Source organism: Scyliorhinus canicula, chromosome 9 (assembly GCF_902713615.1).
Source record: "Scyliorhinus canicula chromosome 9, sScyCan1.1, whole genome shotgun sequence".
Classification (NCBI taxonomy): Eukaryota; Metazoa; Chordata; class Chondrichthyes; order Carcharhiniformes; family Scyliorhinidae; genus Scyliorhinus; species Scyliorhinus canicula.
This window is the reverse complement of record NC_052154.1, coordinates 33,072,318-33,087,864: the sequence shown is the minus strand read 5'-3', so window position 1 is coordinate 33,087,864 and position 15,547 is coordinate 33,072,318. Positions and strand designations below refer to the sequence as shown.

General features: G+C 44.7%; 1 protein-coding gene across 4 annotated transcripts in view; it reads left to right on the top strand.

Moving 5' to 3' along the window:
- Nucleotides 1-15,547, top strand: part of slc22a31 (solute carrier family 22 member 31) — a 60,710-nt gene that overhangs the window by 14,380 nt on the left and 30,783 nt on the right. For all 4 annotated transcript variants that reach the window (XM_038806478.1, XM_038806476.1, XM_038806479.1 and 1 more), the window contains exons 2-6: nucleotides 6,012-6,115; nucleotides 10,004-10,158; nucleotides 12,419-12,587; nucleotides 13,715-13,860; nucleotides 15,215-15,323. In XM_038806478.1, the coding sequence (XP_038662406.1) occupies nucleotides 10,089-10,158; nucleotides 12,419-12,587; nucleotides 13,715-13,860; nucleotides 15,215-15,323 (494 nt within the window). In that variant the 5' untranslated portion in view covers nucleotides 6,012-6,115; nucleotides 10,004-10,088. The remainder of the gene's footprint in view (nucleotides 1-6,011; nucleotides 6,116-10,003; nucleotides 10,159-12,418; nucleotides 12,588-13,714; nucleotides 13,861-15,214; nucleotides 15,324-15,547) is intronic.

Below are 15,547 nucleotides of genomic sequence, written 5' to 3'. Positions count from 1 at the left end.
GAGGAGACTGAGGATGCAATGGACTTCACCAGGAGAGGAGGGCTGGTGCTGAACTGAGGACTTTTTGGACTTGGGTTAATAAGACACAGCGATGTTTACACATTTTCCTGGTGCTATGTGTTTTTCTTTTTCTCTTCCTGGGTTTTCTCTCCTGTACTTGAGTTGTTGGAATAAAAGAGGGAGGTTAAGGTATGTGGTACTGGGGGTGTTTTGTGTTCGGATCGGGGGGGTTGGAAGGGCCTATTACTTATTCTGTTTTATTTGATTTGCACTAGCGTTGGGGTTCTCTTTGTTTCTCGTTTTGTTTGTTTCTTTTCAGAGCAATTGCTCGAGGATGGCTGGTTTGGGGAAGTGGTGTTGATGGGCAGGGAGGGGTGGGTCAGAGGGAACAATAGGTGGGAGACTTGTTGGCGCCCTCAACCAGGCCGATCACCTGGAACGTTAGAGGGTTAAACGGGCCGGTAAAGAGGGTGCGTGTGTTCGCGCATCTGAGGGCGCTGAAAGCGGACGTGATGATGCTTCAGGAGACTCATCTGAAAGTAGCTGACCAGGTAAGATTGAGAAAGGGCTGGATTAGCCAGGTCTTCCATTCGGGGCTGGACACTAAAACCAGGGGCTCCTGATTTTGGTCAACAAACGGGTGCAATTTGAGGCGGGCAGCACTATCTCGGATGGGGGAGGCAGATTTGTCATGTGGAGTGGCAAGCTTGAGGGGATGAGGGTAGTCTTGGTCAATGTAGATGCCCCAAATTGGGATGATGTGGAGTTTATCAAGAGACTGCTGGGGAAGATACCTGACCTGGACTCGCACAGGCTGATTATGGGAGGGGATTTTAACACAGTCCTTGACCCCAGCCTAGACCGGTTGTGCTCAAGAACGGGTAAGATGCAGGCAATAGCGAAAGAACTGAGGGGGTTCATGGAGCAAATGTGGGGGGGTGCTGATCCATGGAGGGCTAGTCGGCCAACGGGTAGGGAGTTTTCGTTCTACTCATGTCCATAAGGTGTATTCCGAATTGATTTTTTTCATCAAGAGCAGGGATTTGTTAGCGGAGGTGACGGACGTTGAATATTCGGCGATCGCTATTTCGGACCATGCCCCACACTGGGTTGATCTGCAGGTCTGCAAGGAAAGTTTTCAGGGACTCCATGGAGGTTGGTTTGTTGGAGGACGAGGCGGTGTGTGAGAGGGTGAGGAAATGTATGCAAAACTACCTGCAGGTCAATGACACGGGAAGTCTCAGCGATGGTGCTCTGGGAAGCGCTGAAGGCGGCGGTGAGAGGGGAGCTGATTTCGATCAGAGCACATAGGGACAGGACGGACAGAGCAGAAATGGACCGACTGGTAAGGGAGATCATACAGATAGACAGGAAATACGCGGGGACCCCGAGGGCAGAGCTCTTAAGGGAACGATGAAGGCTACAGACTGAGTTTGAGATGTTGTCCACAGGTAAGACTGGAGCAGCTTAGGAAGGCGAGGGGTGCAATTTACGAGCACGGGAAGAAAGCCAGTAGAATGCTGGCACAGCAACTCAAGAAGAGGGAAGCAGCCAGGGAAATAGGGAAGGTAATCAAATGGGGGGGGGGGGGGGGGGGGGGAGGGGGGGGGAATAGTAGGGGATCCAGCGGGTCTGAACAAGGTGTTCAGGGACTTCTATAACGAGCTTTACTCCTCGGGACCACCGCTTGGCCGGAGGGGATGAGATGCTTTCTTGATGAACTGACCTTCCCAAAAGTGGGCAGGGGATTGGTAAACGGGTTGGGGGCCCCGATCCGGACTAAAGAAATATTGGTGGGCTTGAGGGCCATAGAACATAGAACAGTACAGCACAGAACAGACCCTTCGGCCCTCAATGTTGTGCCGAACAATGATCACCTTACTCAAACCCACGTATCCACCCCATACCCGTAACCCAACAACTCCCCCCCCCCCCCCCCAACCTTTTAGGACACTAATGGGCAATTTAGCATGGCCAATCCACCTAACCCGCACATCTTTGGACTGTGGGAGGAAACCGGAGCACCCGGAGGAAACCCACGCACACACGGGGAGGACGTGCAGACTCCGCACAGACAGTGACCCAGCCGTGAATCGAACCTGGGACCCTGGAGCTGTGAAGCATTTATGCTAACCACCATGCTACCGTGTTGCCCATGCAATCGCGTAAAGCCCCGGGGCAGGATGGATATCCAGTGGAGTTTTACAAAAAGTTCTCCGAGATAGTGGGGCCGGTGCTGGCTAGGGTTTTTAATGAGGCAAGAGACAGAGGGGCGTTACCCCCGATGATGTCACATGCCACCATCGCCCTGATATTGAAACGGGACAAAGAACCGGAGGCATGTGGGTCCTATAGGCCGATCTCTCCGCTCAATGTAGATGCTAAAATTCTGGCCAAGCTCTTGGCGGCTCGGATTGAGGACAGTGTGCCAGACATCATTATGGAAGATCAAACCGTGTTTGTCAAGGGCAGGCAGCTGGTGGCCTATCTAAGAAGACTTTTGAATGTGATTATGATGGCCCCGGAGAGTAAGGAGGTAGCGGCAGTTGTGGCAATGGATGCCGAGAAGGCTTTCGACCGCGTTGAGTGGGACTATCTATGGGAGCTGCTGGTTGTTTCATTGTACGCCGACAACCTACTCTTGTACATCATGGATCCAGTGGCTGTGATGGATGAAATCATGGGAATCCTGAAGGAATTTGGCCGGTTCTTGGGGTACAAACTGAACATGGCAAAGAGTGAGTTGTTTGTACTCCAGGCGAGGGGCCAGGAGGGTAGGTTGAGGGGGCTGCCCTTCAGGTTAGTGGGGGACAGTTTTAGATACTTGGGGATACAGGTGGCGCGAGACTGGGGCCGTCTGTACAAGTTGAACTTGTCTCGGTTGGTGGAGCAATTGAGGGCTGAGTTCAGGAGGTGGGATGCGCTCCCACTGACACTAGCGGGGAGAGTGCAGACGGTTAAAATGACGATCCTCCCGAGATTACGGTTCGTTTTCCAGTGTCTCCCCATTTTCATTCCGCGATCTTTTTTCAAGGTTAAAGAAATGATTATGGGATTTGAGTGGGCAGGAAAGTCCGCGCGGGTGAAGGGGGTGATGCGCGAGAGGAACCGAGCGGAAGCTCTGCCAAACTTTAGTAATTACTACTGGGTAGCCAACATAGCTATGATAAAGAAGTGGATCGTGGGTGTGGGATCGGTTTGGAGGCGAATGGAGGCTGCTTCATGTAGGGGGACCAGTTTGGCCGCCCTGGTTACCTGCCGCTCCCGCCAGCATGGTACTCACTCCACCAGCCCCATAGTGGTGGCGACTTAGCGGATCTGGGGCCAATGGAGAAGGCACATGGGGGGAATGGGAGCATCGGTTTGGTCCCCAATTTGCGACAATCACCGGTTTGCCCCGGGGAATATGGACGGTGGGTTCCGAGCATGGCGGAAGTCGGGGATTGAGAGGATGGGGGATTTGTTCTTGGAAGGGAGATTCCCGACGAGAAATTTGGGCTGGCGAGCGGGAATTAGTTCAGGTACCTGCAGGTGTGGGACTTTATACACAGACAATAACATCCTCCCCACGCCTGCCACTTAGGGGGATCTAGGACAGGGTAGTGTCCAGTGGATGGGTGGGGGAGGGGAGGGTCTCGGATATATATAAAGAATTTATGGGAGCGGAGGAGTCACAAACCGAGGAGCTGAAGCTTAAGTAGGAATAGGAGCTCAGAGGTGAGATCGAAGAGGGCTTGTGGGCGGAGGCATTGAGCAAGGTAAACGCGACCGCAACATGCGCCAGGCTCCGCCTGATTCAATTTAAGGTCGTCCACTGGGCCCAAGCCCGGAAGAGTAAATATTTCGGATTGGAGGACAGGTGCGCCAGATGTTCCGGAGGCCAGCGAACCATGTCCACATGTTTTTGGCATGCCCAAAACTCAGGGGATACTGGCAGGGGTTCGCGGATGTTATGTCCCGGGTACTGAAAACTGGGGTGGTGATGAGTCCAAAGGTGGCTATTTTGGGGGTTTTGGAGGACCCAGGAATCCCGAGGAAGAGAGAGGCTGACGTTTGACCTTTGCTTCCCTGAAAGCTCGGCGACAAATTCTGGCGGCCTGGCGATCAGATATGGCGAGCTTTCTCGGTCTGGAGTAGATTAAGTTCGCTTTGAGAAGGTCACTGTATGGGTTCGCCCGGAGGTGGCAACCATTTATCGACTTCTTCCTGTAAATTTAATCATCGGCGGGGGGGAGTTAGGGTAACGTACGTTAGGGGGGTAATTAGGCTGGTCCTTGTAGGAGGGGAGCTGGGTTTCTTGCACTATAACAATTGCTTTTTGCATACTGTTTTATATAATTGTTGTTTATTGTGCCAAAATGTCTTAATAAAATTGATTATCAAAAAAAATTGTTTAAATGTCCTTAACCAGACTGATCACTCCAGGTGAAGTCTCTGCTCGAGCACCACTTCCTGAGCTCCCCATTGGCCCCATGACTGAAGGCTACATAGTCTCTCTCCCTTCCCCCCCCCCCCCCCCCCCCCCCCGATGACCTTTTATGCAACCCATCCATCTTGTGGCATGTGCAAACACACACCTCTTTCCCCCCCCCCCCCCCCCCCCCCCCCTTCCTATTGCAGAGTGTATGCAATCCCTCTCATTCATACATGTGGTTCCCCATTCACCCCCTTGATTATCAGTGTTTTAGTTTCCCTTGTCCAGCTCTAGCTTCCCTCCCCTCGATTTCCCCCCCTGGCTTCCATCGTTTTTCTCCCCACCCAGTTGCAATACTGGCCTCTGCCTGAATGTTGAGCCCTGCCTGAGTAGAGCTATGCTGTGGAGATGCTGGCTTTGGACTGGGGTGTGCACAGTAAGAAGTCTTACAACATCAGGTTAAAGTCCACCAGGTTTGTTTCAAATCACTAGCTTCCGGAGCACTGCTCCTTCCTCAGGTGAATGAAGAGGTAGATTCCAGAAACATATATATAGACAAAGCCAAAGATTCAAGACAGTGCTTTGAATGCGAGCATTTGCAGGTAATTAAATCTTTACCGATCCAGAGAGAGGGATAATCCCAGGTTACAGAGGTGTGAATTGTCTCAAATCAGGACAGATGGTAGGATTTTGCAAGCCCGGGGGGGGGGGGGGGGGGGGGGGGTGGGGGCTGGATGTAATGCGACATGAATCCAAGGTCCGGTTGAGGCCGTACTCATGTGTGCGGAACTTGGCTATAAGTTTCTGTTCGGCGAATCGCCAAATGATATCTCAAATATCATTGGGCAGCATGGTGGTTAGCATAAATGCTTCACAGCTCCAGGGTCCCAGGTTCAGTTCCCGGCTGGGTCACTGTCTGTGCGGAGTCTGCACGTCCTCCCCGTGTGTGCGTGGGTTTCCTCCGGGTGCTCCGGTTTCCTCCCACAGTCCAAAGATGTGCGGGTTAGGTGGATTGGCCATGCTAAATTGCCCGTAGTGTCCTAAAAAGTAAGGTTAAGGGGGGTGGGGTTACGGGTATAGGGTGGATATGTGGGTTTGAGTAGGGTGACCATTGCTCGGCACAACATCGAGGGCCGAAGGGCCTGTTCTGTGCTGTACTGTTCTATGTTCTATATCAGGATATTTGTTGAGATAGCTGTTCCCACCCAATTACTCTATTGCAAATGTTGAAAAAAAGAGGAAAGACATCACAGCCATTGCTATATATGTAAAGAAGGGAGATAAGTTGATATTTGAGGCATTGGCTTCAGAAACAAAATGCCGACCACCGTCCCAATACTGGTTTTTTTTTCATTATTACTTAATAAATTTGCAGAGGTTTGCTGGAGAGAACTATATTTACTTTGTGTGAGAGTGACTAAAATACCATTGAAATGATTTAATTATAAAATAAGATATTGGGCAAAGACAAAACTTTAAGCACAATGTACTGTATAAATATTGGTTTACTTGGGTTTTTTCTTAAAAATAAAAGGGTTGAGAAAAAAAACACATTTGTGCTATTGGGATTAAACCGTTTTCTTGTCATTCTTTGAAGTGGAACCTGGTCTGTAAGAACTTCTGGAAAATTCCACTTGAACGAGTGAGCTACAAGATTGGTTGGACTGTTGGATATTTGACCTTGGGATCAGTTACTGATAGGTAAGTTTAAAAAAAAAATGTGATTCACACTGTTGGCCGTTTGGGCTTTCTGTGATATGTTTTTGTATTTGGTATGGCAGCCTGCTAAAATTGTTGTTGGTTTAAGAATGTTGTGTTATATTTGTATCCTCTATAAAACCAGGTACAAAAGTTTTACATTCCTGATTCCAGCAAGCCTATTATGTTGAATAAACAATATAAATGTAACAGCTTGCACAATCGATTTTTAAAATCTTTTTAAAAATTTTAAAGTACCTAATTATTTTGTATTCCGATGAAAGGGCAATTTAGCGTGGCCAATCCGCCTACCCTGCACATCTTTGGGTTGTGGTGGTGAAACCCACACAGACATGAGGAGAACGTGCAAACACCACATGAACAGTGACCTGGGGCCGGGATTGAACCCGGATCCTCAGCGCCGTAGGCAACAGTGCTAACCACTGTGCTACCATTGCAGCTTGCACAACCTTGAATAGTGCAGTGTTTAGCTTTGGAATGAATGAAAAAGGCTTGGAATACCAAGTTCATCTATCTGTTTTTACAAAGGATCACCTGGACTCAGCGTTAGCTCTTTTCTCTCCTTATAGATGCTGCCAGACCTGCTGCGATTTTCCAGCATTTTCTCATTTGATTTCAGATTCCAGAATCCGCAGTTATTTGTTTTATACATGTTTTTGCTGTTCTGTTCACCTGTCCAATCTAATAAATTCAGAGTTTGAAAATTGCTTCAATGCATCACTCCTATGTCAGTGAAGAACTGCTTGAAAATCCTTCTCAGTAAAGACAAGTAGTTTTGGATTTTTGGACAATTTTGGGCCTCACTGTTGGGTATCCCCCAAGTTTGGTATCATTGGCAAATTTTGAAATTTAGCTCTGTATTCCAACATCCAAGCATTTAATATATACAAAAAAAATGCAGTGCGTCTAGCACTAACCCTTGAAACACACCCTCTACCATGACTTACTGCTTTCAGATCTTTAGCCAATTTTTAAAATCTGATTGCACATTGATCTTCCTATAGTGATCTCTGTATATGTATATACATGAAGGGTTAATGTGTAGTGGAAGATCACGAGAGGGCAACACTTACAGGAAGCATAAGTGAAATGAAATGAAAATCACCTTTTGTCACGAGTAGGCTTCAATGAAGTTACTGTGAAAAGCCCCTAGTCGCCACATTCTGGCGCCTGTCTGGGGAGGCTGGTACGGGAATCGAACCGTGCTGCTGGCCTGCTTTGTCTGCTTTAAAAGCCAGCGATTTAGCCCAGTGAGCTAAACCAGCCCCATAATCTCAATGCAAGCTCAATCTGTTTTTCGCTCTCTTCGGGTGTGTTATGGCTAGAGAACAGAAGTGTATAGTTGGATCAGAGTGCAAAATATAATATTCATAGTTAATCTAATTCTATCTTTAACTACCATTAACACTGGGCGACTTCAAGTATTCATCATCATCAAAGTTTAAAAAAAATAAATTTAGAATACCCAATTATTTGTTTTCCAATTAAGGGGCAATTTAGCATGGCCAGTCCACCTAACTTGCACATCTTTGGGTTGTGGGGGTGAAACCCACGCAGACATGGGGAGCATGTGAAAGCTCCACACCGATAGTGACCCAGGACCGGGATTCAGGACCGGGATTCAAACCCGGGTCCTCAGCGCCGTAGTCCAAGTGCTAACCACTGCGCCACATGCCGCCCCTATCATCATCAAAGTTAAATACATCTTGCCATAAACAAATGGGTAACGTATATTACTCCATGGTACCAGGAAACTAGCTTTAAGAAAGATTACTAGTAAGATTAGGCAAGAAAAAGAGAAAAATCCAGTACCGACTATTCAACTGTGGAAGACTTCGCAGCAATTGGATCCTCGACAACCAATTAACTCGATGGACCACGTTCAGGCTCCATGCCAGCTGAAAACTACCGGTAACTTAAATTCAAACTTGAAACTCTTTAAGCAGCAGTTCCAAATTTATTTGGAAGCACATGATTTAAATACTGCCTCTGAAGCCAGAAGAATAGCACTGCTACTGTCAATGGCAGGTCAGCAAGTTATAGAGATATATAATTCTTTTATATTTTCCGAAGGGGAGGACAAAAGCAAACTTTTATATTGGCAAAGTTTGATGACCACTGCAAGATGCAGACTAATGAAATCCTGGGGCATTTCAGATTTCATAAAAGGTTGCAAAAAAAATAATAAACGGCAAAACGATCATAAGCTTTGTCACCGAATTAAAACTGGGAGCACAAACATGTAATTTTTCTGATTTGCATGATTCATTAATAAAGGATCAAATTGTTTACAGACTTAATGATGAATGCTTGTGAAGTATTATTGAGACAAAACGAGCTAACGCTCAAAATCGCGATCAAAAAATGTTTTCGCATGAGCAAAGCAAAAATCAATATTTGGAGTTTTATCACCGGGAAAAGGGCACGAAAGTCCACCATGAGGTCGAGAGTGTAAAAATGGTGTCGCAGGCAGCAAAGAAGCATGTTCTGGACTGTAGCTATTTTGCGGGCGTACACTCCAGCTCGGGACATGCGTAGTTCGTACAAAAATGCGGGGCTCAAGAGAAGACTTCCATACATGCGCGAACATGCATCATGCGTCAGAGAGACGATATGCCGTGCTACCGATGTGGCAATGTCCACTTAAAGGGGAAATTCCCTGCACAAGGAAAAAGATGTTTAAACTGCTCCAAGCTTAGTCACTTTGCTTCCCAATGGTAGTCAACAGCGATATATACATTATATTATATCTGCCTCGAGCACAAACGACAACATATCAATGTTCGCGGCATTGATAAGATGGTGAATCACAAATCTAAGAAAGATTTTTCAGATGAAGAGGATTATTTTCACTTTCTTCGTAGAAATCATAGACACAGTAGAGAATCTTCAAGCAACGACCAAAGCACCTCAACAAATAAATTACATTGACTCCAACAGTGAATGGACATTGACAGTGCAAGTAAATAATTCCCAATCCAATCCAAACTTGACACTGGCGCTTCGGCAAACTTAATGACGAGCAAAAATCTCTTACTCCAAGTAATATCACACTTCCTATTCCATAAACCTCAATTTTATTATCTGGCTGTTTTTGTGGTATCTTGTCAAAGGTTTTCTAAAAATCCATTTGGACAATATCCGTCACATCCCTTCTTCACTTTTGTTGCTTCATCAAAAAATTCAATTACGTCAAGTCAAGCATGATCTGCCTTTTACAAATCCATTCTGGCTCTCCTTAATTAACTCAAACCACTCCCAAGTACCTGTTTGTTTTTGTCCCCAATTTAAGGATTCCAAAATTTTGCCCACCACAGTTGTTAGGCTAACTGAATTGTTGTTTCTAGGGTTGTTCTTGCACCCATTCCTGAATACGGATGTTATATTTGCCAATCTCCAATCCTCTAGCACCTCCCCCATATCTAAGGGAGTTTGAAAACCTGCCACTATCTCCATCCTCGCTTCTTTTCACAAACTGGGATGCCAACCATCTGGACCAGGTGGCTTATTTACCTTGGGCATAGCCAACATTTACCTTGGGCATAGCCAACCTTTTCAGTACCTCTTTCCTCAATTTTCACACTATCCATTGCCTCCACTATCTCTACTTCTACCGAAACACTCAAATTCCTCTACCTCAGTTAACACAGATACAAAAAACTTCCCCATTTGAGTTAAACATTTACATAAGTGACCATTTAAATTAAAGTGGGGAAATTGATTTCCTAAGTTGCTCACGCCACTATCCAAAACAGAAGAAGTGAATGGAATACTGTTGTTAATTTTCAATTTGCTTTTCTGTAATTGTAATGCCAAGTAAATTTGAGACCAAACTACAGGTATTGAACATTTACTTTTCTTCACCTGTAGACTGGGACGTCGAAATACATTCATTCTCTCGCTGGTTGTATCAATTATTCAGCATATTGGAGTTTCAGTCTCTGTGAATTTCGTCATGTTTGTTGTGCTCCATATGTTTAGTGGGGTAGCGTTGGCTGGACTCTTCTTGTCTTTGTACATTGCAAGTAAGTACAGTATATATCAGCTTAGAATCTGACACGGGTGTTTTCAGATATATGTCTGTCTCTCAAAATTGCGGGTTTTACTCCTTTCTTAGTTTCTAGTAGCTTTTTTTGGAAGTACATAATCTGTATTAGTGTCACAGCTAGGCTTACAGTAACATTGCAATGAAAGTACTGTATCAGAGTATCAATTCGTCTAACAAGTAAGTATTTTGTGGGAGGAAACCGGAGCACCCGGACAAAACCCACGGGGAGAACGTGCAGACTCCGCACAGACAGTGACCCAAGCCGGGAATCGAACCCGGGTCCCTGCCGCTGCGAAGCAACAGTACTAACCACTGTGCTGCAGTGCTGTCCATTGGGTGACCTTTTATATAATTTCTAAGTACTGATTTTTAAACTATAACTGTAATGAGGGGTGGACGCCCACCAGCGGGGTCCGTTATTTCTCCATGATGGGAGCTGACATCTTTAGATGATCCCAGCTGGGATTAGATGTTCTTAAATAAACTACTTGAACTTGCCTTTCCGGGGCTCCTCATTGAAATCCAGACATTTTCAACATAGAGAATAATAGTTCCCATCAACAATGAATATCTCCTGAGAAGAAAATAAATTGGGCAAATAATATGCATTACTTTTGTTACTGACAGGAGGTGTTTAAACTAAATAGGAATTTCTCCTTTCACCCCTGTCTGTAAACAGAAATGTATTTTTGAATTGTTTTCCTCTTTATAAGTGGTGGCATATTTCCCAACCCTTTGGTTTTGGTATGATCATATTTCTGTTAATGACCTCACAGCAAACGCATGATAAAATGAACGCATTGGGTTAGTTTATTTGCACACTCAATATGCAAAAAGGAGGCTCACAACATCACCCCCTCACATTAGGAATAGAGAGTACTACAAAGAAGAGGCGAGGCCAAGAGAGTAAGGGAATGGGTGAAGGAACCAATTACAGAAAGGGTGAGGATGGAGGAGTCCTGTACAGCAACGACTCTTCAGAGCCTCCCCACAACAACACTCATCCCCGCCAGCAAAACACTCAACAAGCCCAGTGGTGGTAGCAACCCTGAGAACCTGGAACCAAATGAAGCAGTGCTTCAGTCTGACAGGGGACATGGTTTACGCGTCCTCGGTCCACCATGGCCCCCATCTGCGGCAACCACAGGTTTCCACCGGCCATGCTCGACACCACCTTTAAAAGGTGGAGGCAGGACAGGGGGACACTGACAGTTCGGGACTTATACACGGGGGACAGACTAGTGATCTTAAACGAACTGACGGAGAGGCTGGAACTCGAATGGAATGAACTCCGGCATCTGCAGGTCAAAAACTTTCTCCGGAAGGAGAAGATACATAGAAACATACAATTTACAGTGCAGAAGGAGGCTATTAAACCCATCGAGTTTACACCGGCCCTTGGAAAGAGCACCCTAGAACATAGAACATATGGTGCAGAAGGAGGCCATTCGGCCCATCGAGTCTGCACCGACCCATTTAAGCCCTTACTTCCATCCTATCCCCGTAACCCAATAACCCCTCCTAACCTTTTTTGGTCAATAAGGGCAATTTAACATGGCCAGTCCACCTAACCTGCACATCTTTGGACTGTGGGAGGAAACCGGAGCACCCGGTTTCCTCCGCATGCTCCAGTTTCCTCCCACAAGTCCCGAAAGACGTGCTTGTCAGGTCAATTGGGTATTCTGAATTCTCCCTCTATGTACCCGAACAGGTGCCGTAGTGTGGCGACTAGGGGATTTTCACATTAACTTGATTGCAGTGTTATTGTAAGCCAACTTGTGACACTAATAAAGATTATTCAACCATTTTAATGGTCTTCAGTTTGTAAAATTTTTTAAATATGAGGAAATATATACAGGTCTTATTCCCTCACTTTGCAACTGTAGCCGTTAAGTGTTCATCCATCACCTTACTCATCTCTAGATCTCTAATCTTTTGCAGCCATACAGCACCCTGCCCTTCCGAAAATAAACTGCATTAACTTCACTCTTGTTCACATCCACTTTTTCCGGCCTTCAATTAGTGAGCATACTTTTCGATCAGTTCCATTCTTGGCTTTGCTAAATTCCCCAGGCTTTCTACTTCTCTCTCTCTCTCTTTTTCTCTCTCTCTTTATTTTTCTTTTAAATTGTGGAAAGTATAGACATGCAGATAGAACAACCACTGTTTCATAGTCGCATTGGAATATGAAATAATTAGAATTTTTTGATTTTCAGTGTTAACTTTTTTCTACCTAGGGTTGGAGATGTGTGACCCTCCGCACCGATTGATGATCACGATGTTTGCTGGATCCTTCACAGTGGGTGGAGAGCTGTTGCTGCCAGGATTAGTTGAGTTATGTAGGGACTGGAGAATTTTGCAGGGTGTTGTCACTGCCCCCTTCATATTGCTGCTCCTTTATTGGTGGTGAGTACTTTTAACAGTAAGTTCATAACTGACTGAACTGAAAAACAGTATAAACCTACCAAATGCAAACTCTCTTCTATTGCAGATTTTAAAATTGTAGAAATGTTGAAAAGTTTTCCTTTATACTATTCCTGCATATTACAGGCATTAAGTCTTTTAAAAATCATGCTTGGGATGTGGGCATCACTGGCTGGATCAGCATTTATTTGCCATTCCCAATTTCCTGTGAGAAGGTGGTGGTGAGTTGCTTTCTTGAACCGGTAGAAGCCACGTGCTGTAGGTACACCCCACAGTGCTCTTTGCCGCAGAAGGCTGTGGAGGCCAAATCACTAAGACAGAGATAGATAGGTTTTTGATCAATAAAGGGATCAGGGCTTATGAGGAGAAGGCAGGAGAATGGACCTGAGAAAAATATCAGCCACAATTGAATGGTGAAGCAGACTCGATGGGCCGTGTGGCCTAATTCTGCTCCGATGTCTTGTGTAAGAACTTTCCTACCTAACAAAATGTTCTGCAATTCTCAAATCCTGTTGGAAACCTGTTGTAGTGAATCTTCACACTTGCTAGATGCAGTGTAGGACCTCACTAAAGCTTAGACCGCACCTTCCAAACCACGATTGCTACCATCTAGAAAGACAAAGGCAGCTGATACATAGGAACACCAACACCTAGAGGTTCCCTCCAACCTCACACACCATCCTGATTTGGGAGACATATTTAATTTCATGGTATTTACATTTATTGGGTTGATCATCTGAAATGCCGTCTCTGGCTGGAGGGGTGATATGTCGTCAGGTTTAAATATACTTCTCACAAATAAGCAACTTCAATCTCTCCAATTGGGGCTCTTGATATTTTGCCAGTCTAATCAATGGCATGAGGGTGCTTGCGGGCCACACCATTCTCAACCTTCTTAAATCCCCATCCAATTTCATTCTCAAAGTGGTAAGGTGTATTATCTGCTCAGCGTATGGTCACTACAGAAGTAGGTATTTTTAGATTCTTTTGTAATCTTCCTTTAAGGGAGAATTGTTTTCGTTTTCAATAGGATCAGTAAAAATTTAGTAACATTTTATTAGTCTTAATTTCCTACTTGTGGAACTAAATCATTTTTCCACAATTTACAGCGCTCCAGCTTTATTCCCAGAGTCTCCACGCTGGCTTCTTGCAACTAGACAGATTGTGAAATGTAAGCAAATACTGCGAGATATAGCAGCTGGTAATGGTGTCAACATGGATGATGAATTATACACCCCGTGCAATGTATTTAATGGTATGTGACCCACCCTGAATTTGTAATAGATAACTGATTGAGCTCCACCATGTGTAACACAATATGGAACAAGTCCACCAAGCTTGTTTGTTACTTAAAAGTGCATTTAACTTTCCCACTTAAACGTATGTAGAATGTTCTACATAAATAAACTGGTCAAGCCACCCATACCCCTACTCCAACCATCATCTTGTACCTCCACAATTCAGACGTACACTAATGCCTTCCACATAAGTTCTTTAGTTGCACTTCTTCTGCGAGCATGCAAACAGTTATGTCCTGTTTAATATTTGATCAATTTATTCTTGTAACCTGCAATTCTCTTTTCAACCATGTTTGTCTGAAACAAACCTACTAGAAATGCAGCAAATTAGCATCTGGAGAAACACAAAGGCAGGTTAATTTTTCAAATGTCCTACTTACATGGAACTAAAAGCACTTCATACATTTTTCTAAGGCTGAGTGACTGCACTTTAAGTAGTGCCTTGTAAAGCATTTTGGAAAGTTTAAGCAGCATCATAATTTGAAGTATAAATACAATTTTCTTTTTAAATCTGTTACCAGTCTATTATCTGTTGTCTGCCAAAGAACAAGATATCAAGTCATTGACCAAAATATGTATATGTTGAGGTGGATCTGAAAAGGGGGCGGGGGGCAGTTTAGGAAGGAAGTTCTAGAATATAGAATGGGAGGGAAAAGCGTGGTTGCCAGTAGAGGTTAATTTGTTTATTCTTGCGATATCGGCATCACTGTGAAGGCTGATATGTGTTGGGATTAGTTCTCTTGATTGGTGAGGGGCTTACTGGACATTTAGAGGACAGTTAGTCAACTGCACTGGACCAGAGTTCCATGTAGCAAAACTGCGTAAGAGTAATTGTTTCCGTCCGTAATGAACCAGTTTGAGTGTTTATGACAATCCAACTTCTTCAAGGTGACTTACTGGTCCTAATTTATTATTTCCAGATTGTCAAACTCTCCTCCCTTTCAGTTATCAGCATGCCGTTTAACATTTTGGACACCAGTGTTACGTTTTTCTTCCATATTTTTCTCTTTACAGTTTTTTGAATCTCTCCTAATAACTTTGGGTGTAACTTTTAAGAATCAAAAATGGGCCAGGCAAACCGCATCTGTGGAGACAAGTTAATATTTTAGGAATCCAAAACCATACTATTAATACTCTTTTTAAGTTGGATGCCCATAATTAATTGGGCACACAATTCAAAATATGTTATGAGCATCTTAGAATATTGCCTGTTATGCCACGCATATCTTCCTTCAGTGCATTAAAGCTTGTTATTGAGAGATTTGCCTCCCTTTTTCTCCCCCCACCCCCCCACCCCACCCTCAACCGTAGAGATGGATTCCATGTTTGGAGAGTATACACAGTCTCGTCTGTATACTTTGTGTGATATGGTGACCACTGGTGTCATTTGGAAGAACATCCTAATACTGGGGTTCACCACGTAAGTAAAACTGTTTAGTAATGAACTTGTTCTGCTACCCAAGATCCACTTGTTTTATTTCAGGAAACATTCGAAACATTGCTCCGCTATATTAGATGCACATTGATCAGTTAGCATCACTAATGTAATAGTGACCTATATTTATGTAGCACTTTTATTGTTATTAGCAAGGGACCAGTGTTTGTAGCAGGGTCCAAAGGTGAGGATAGATTTGGTCTCCCTAA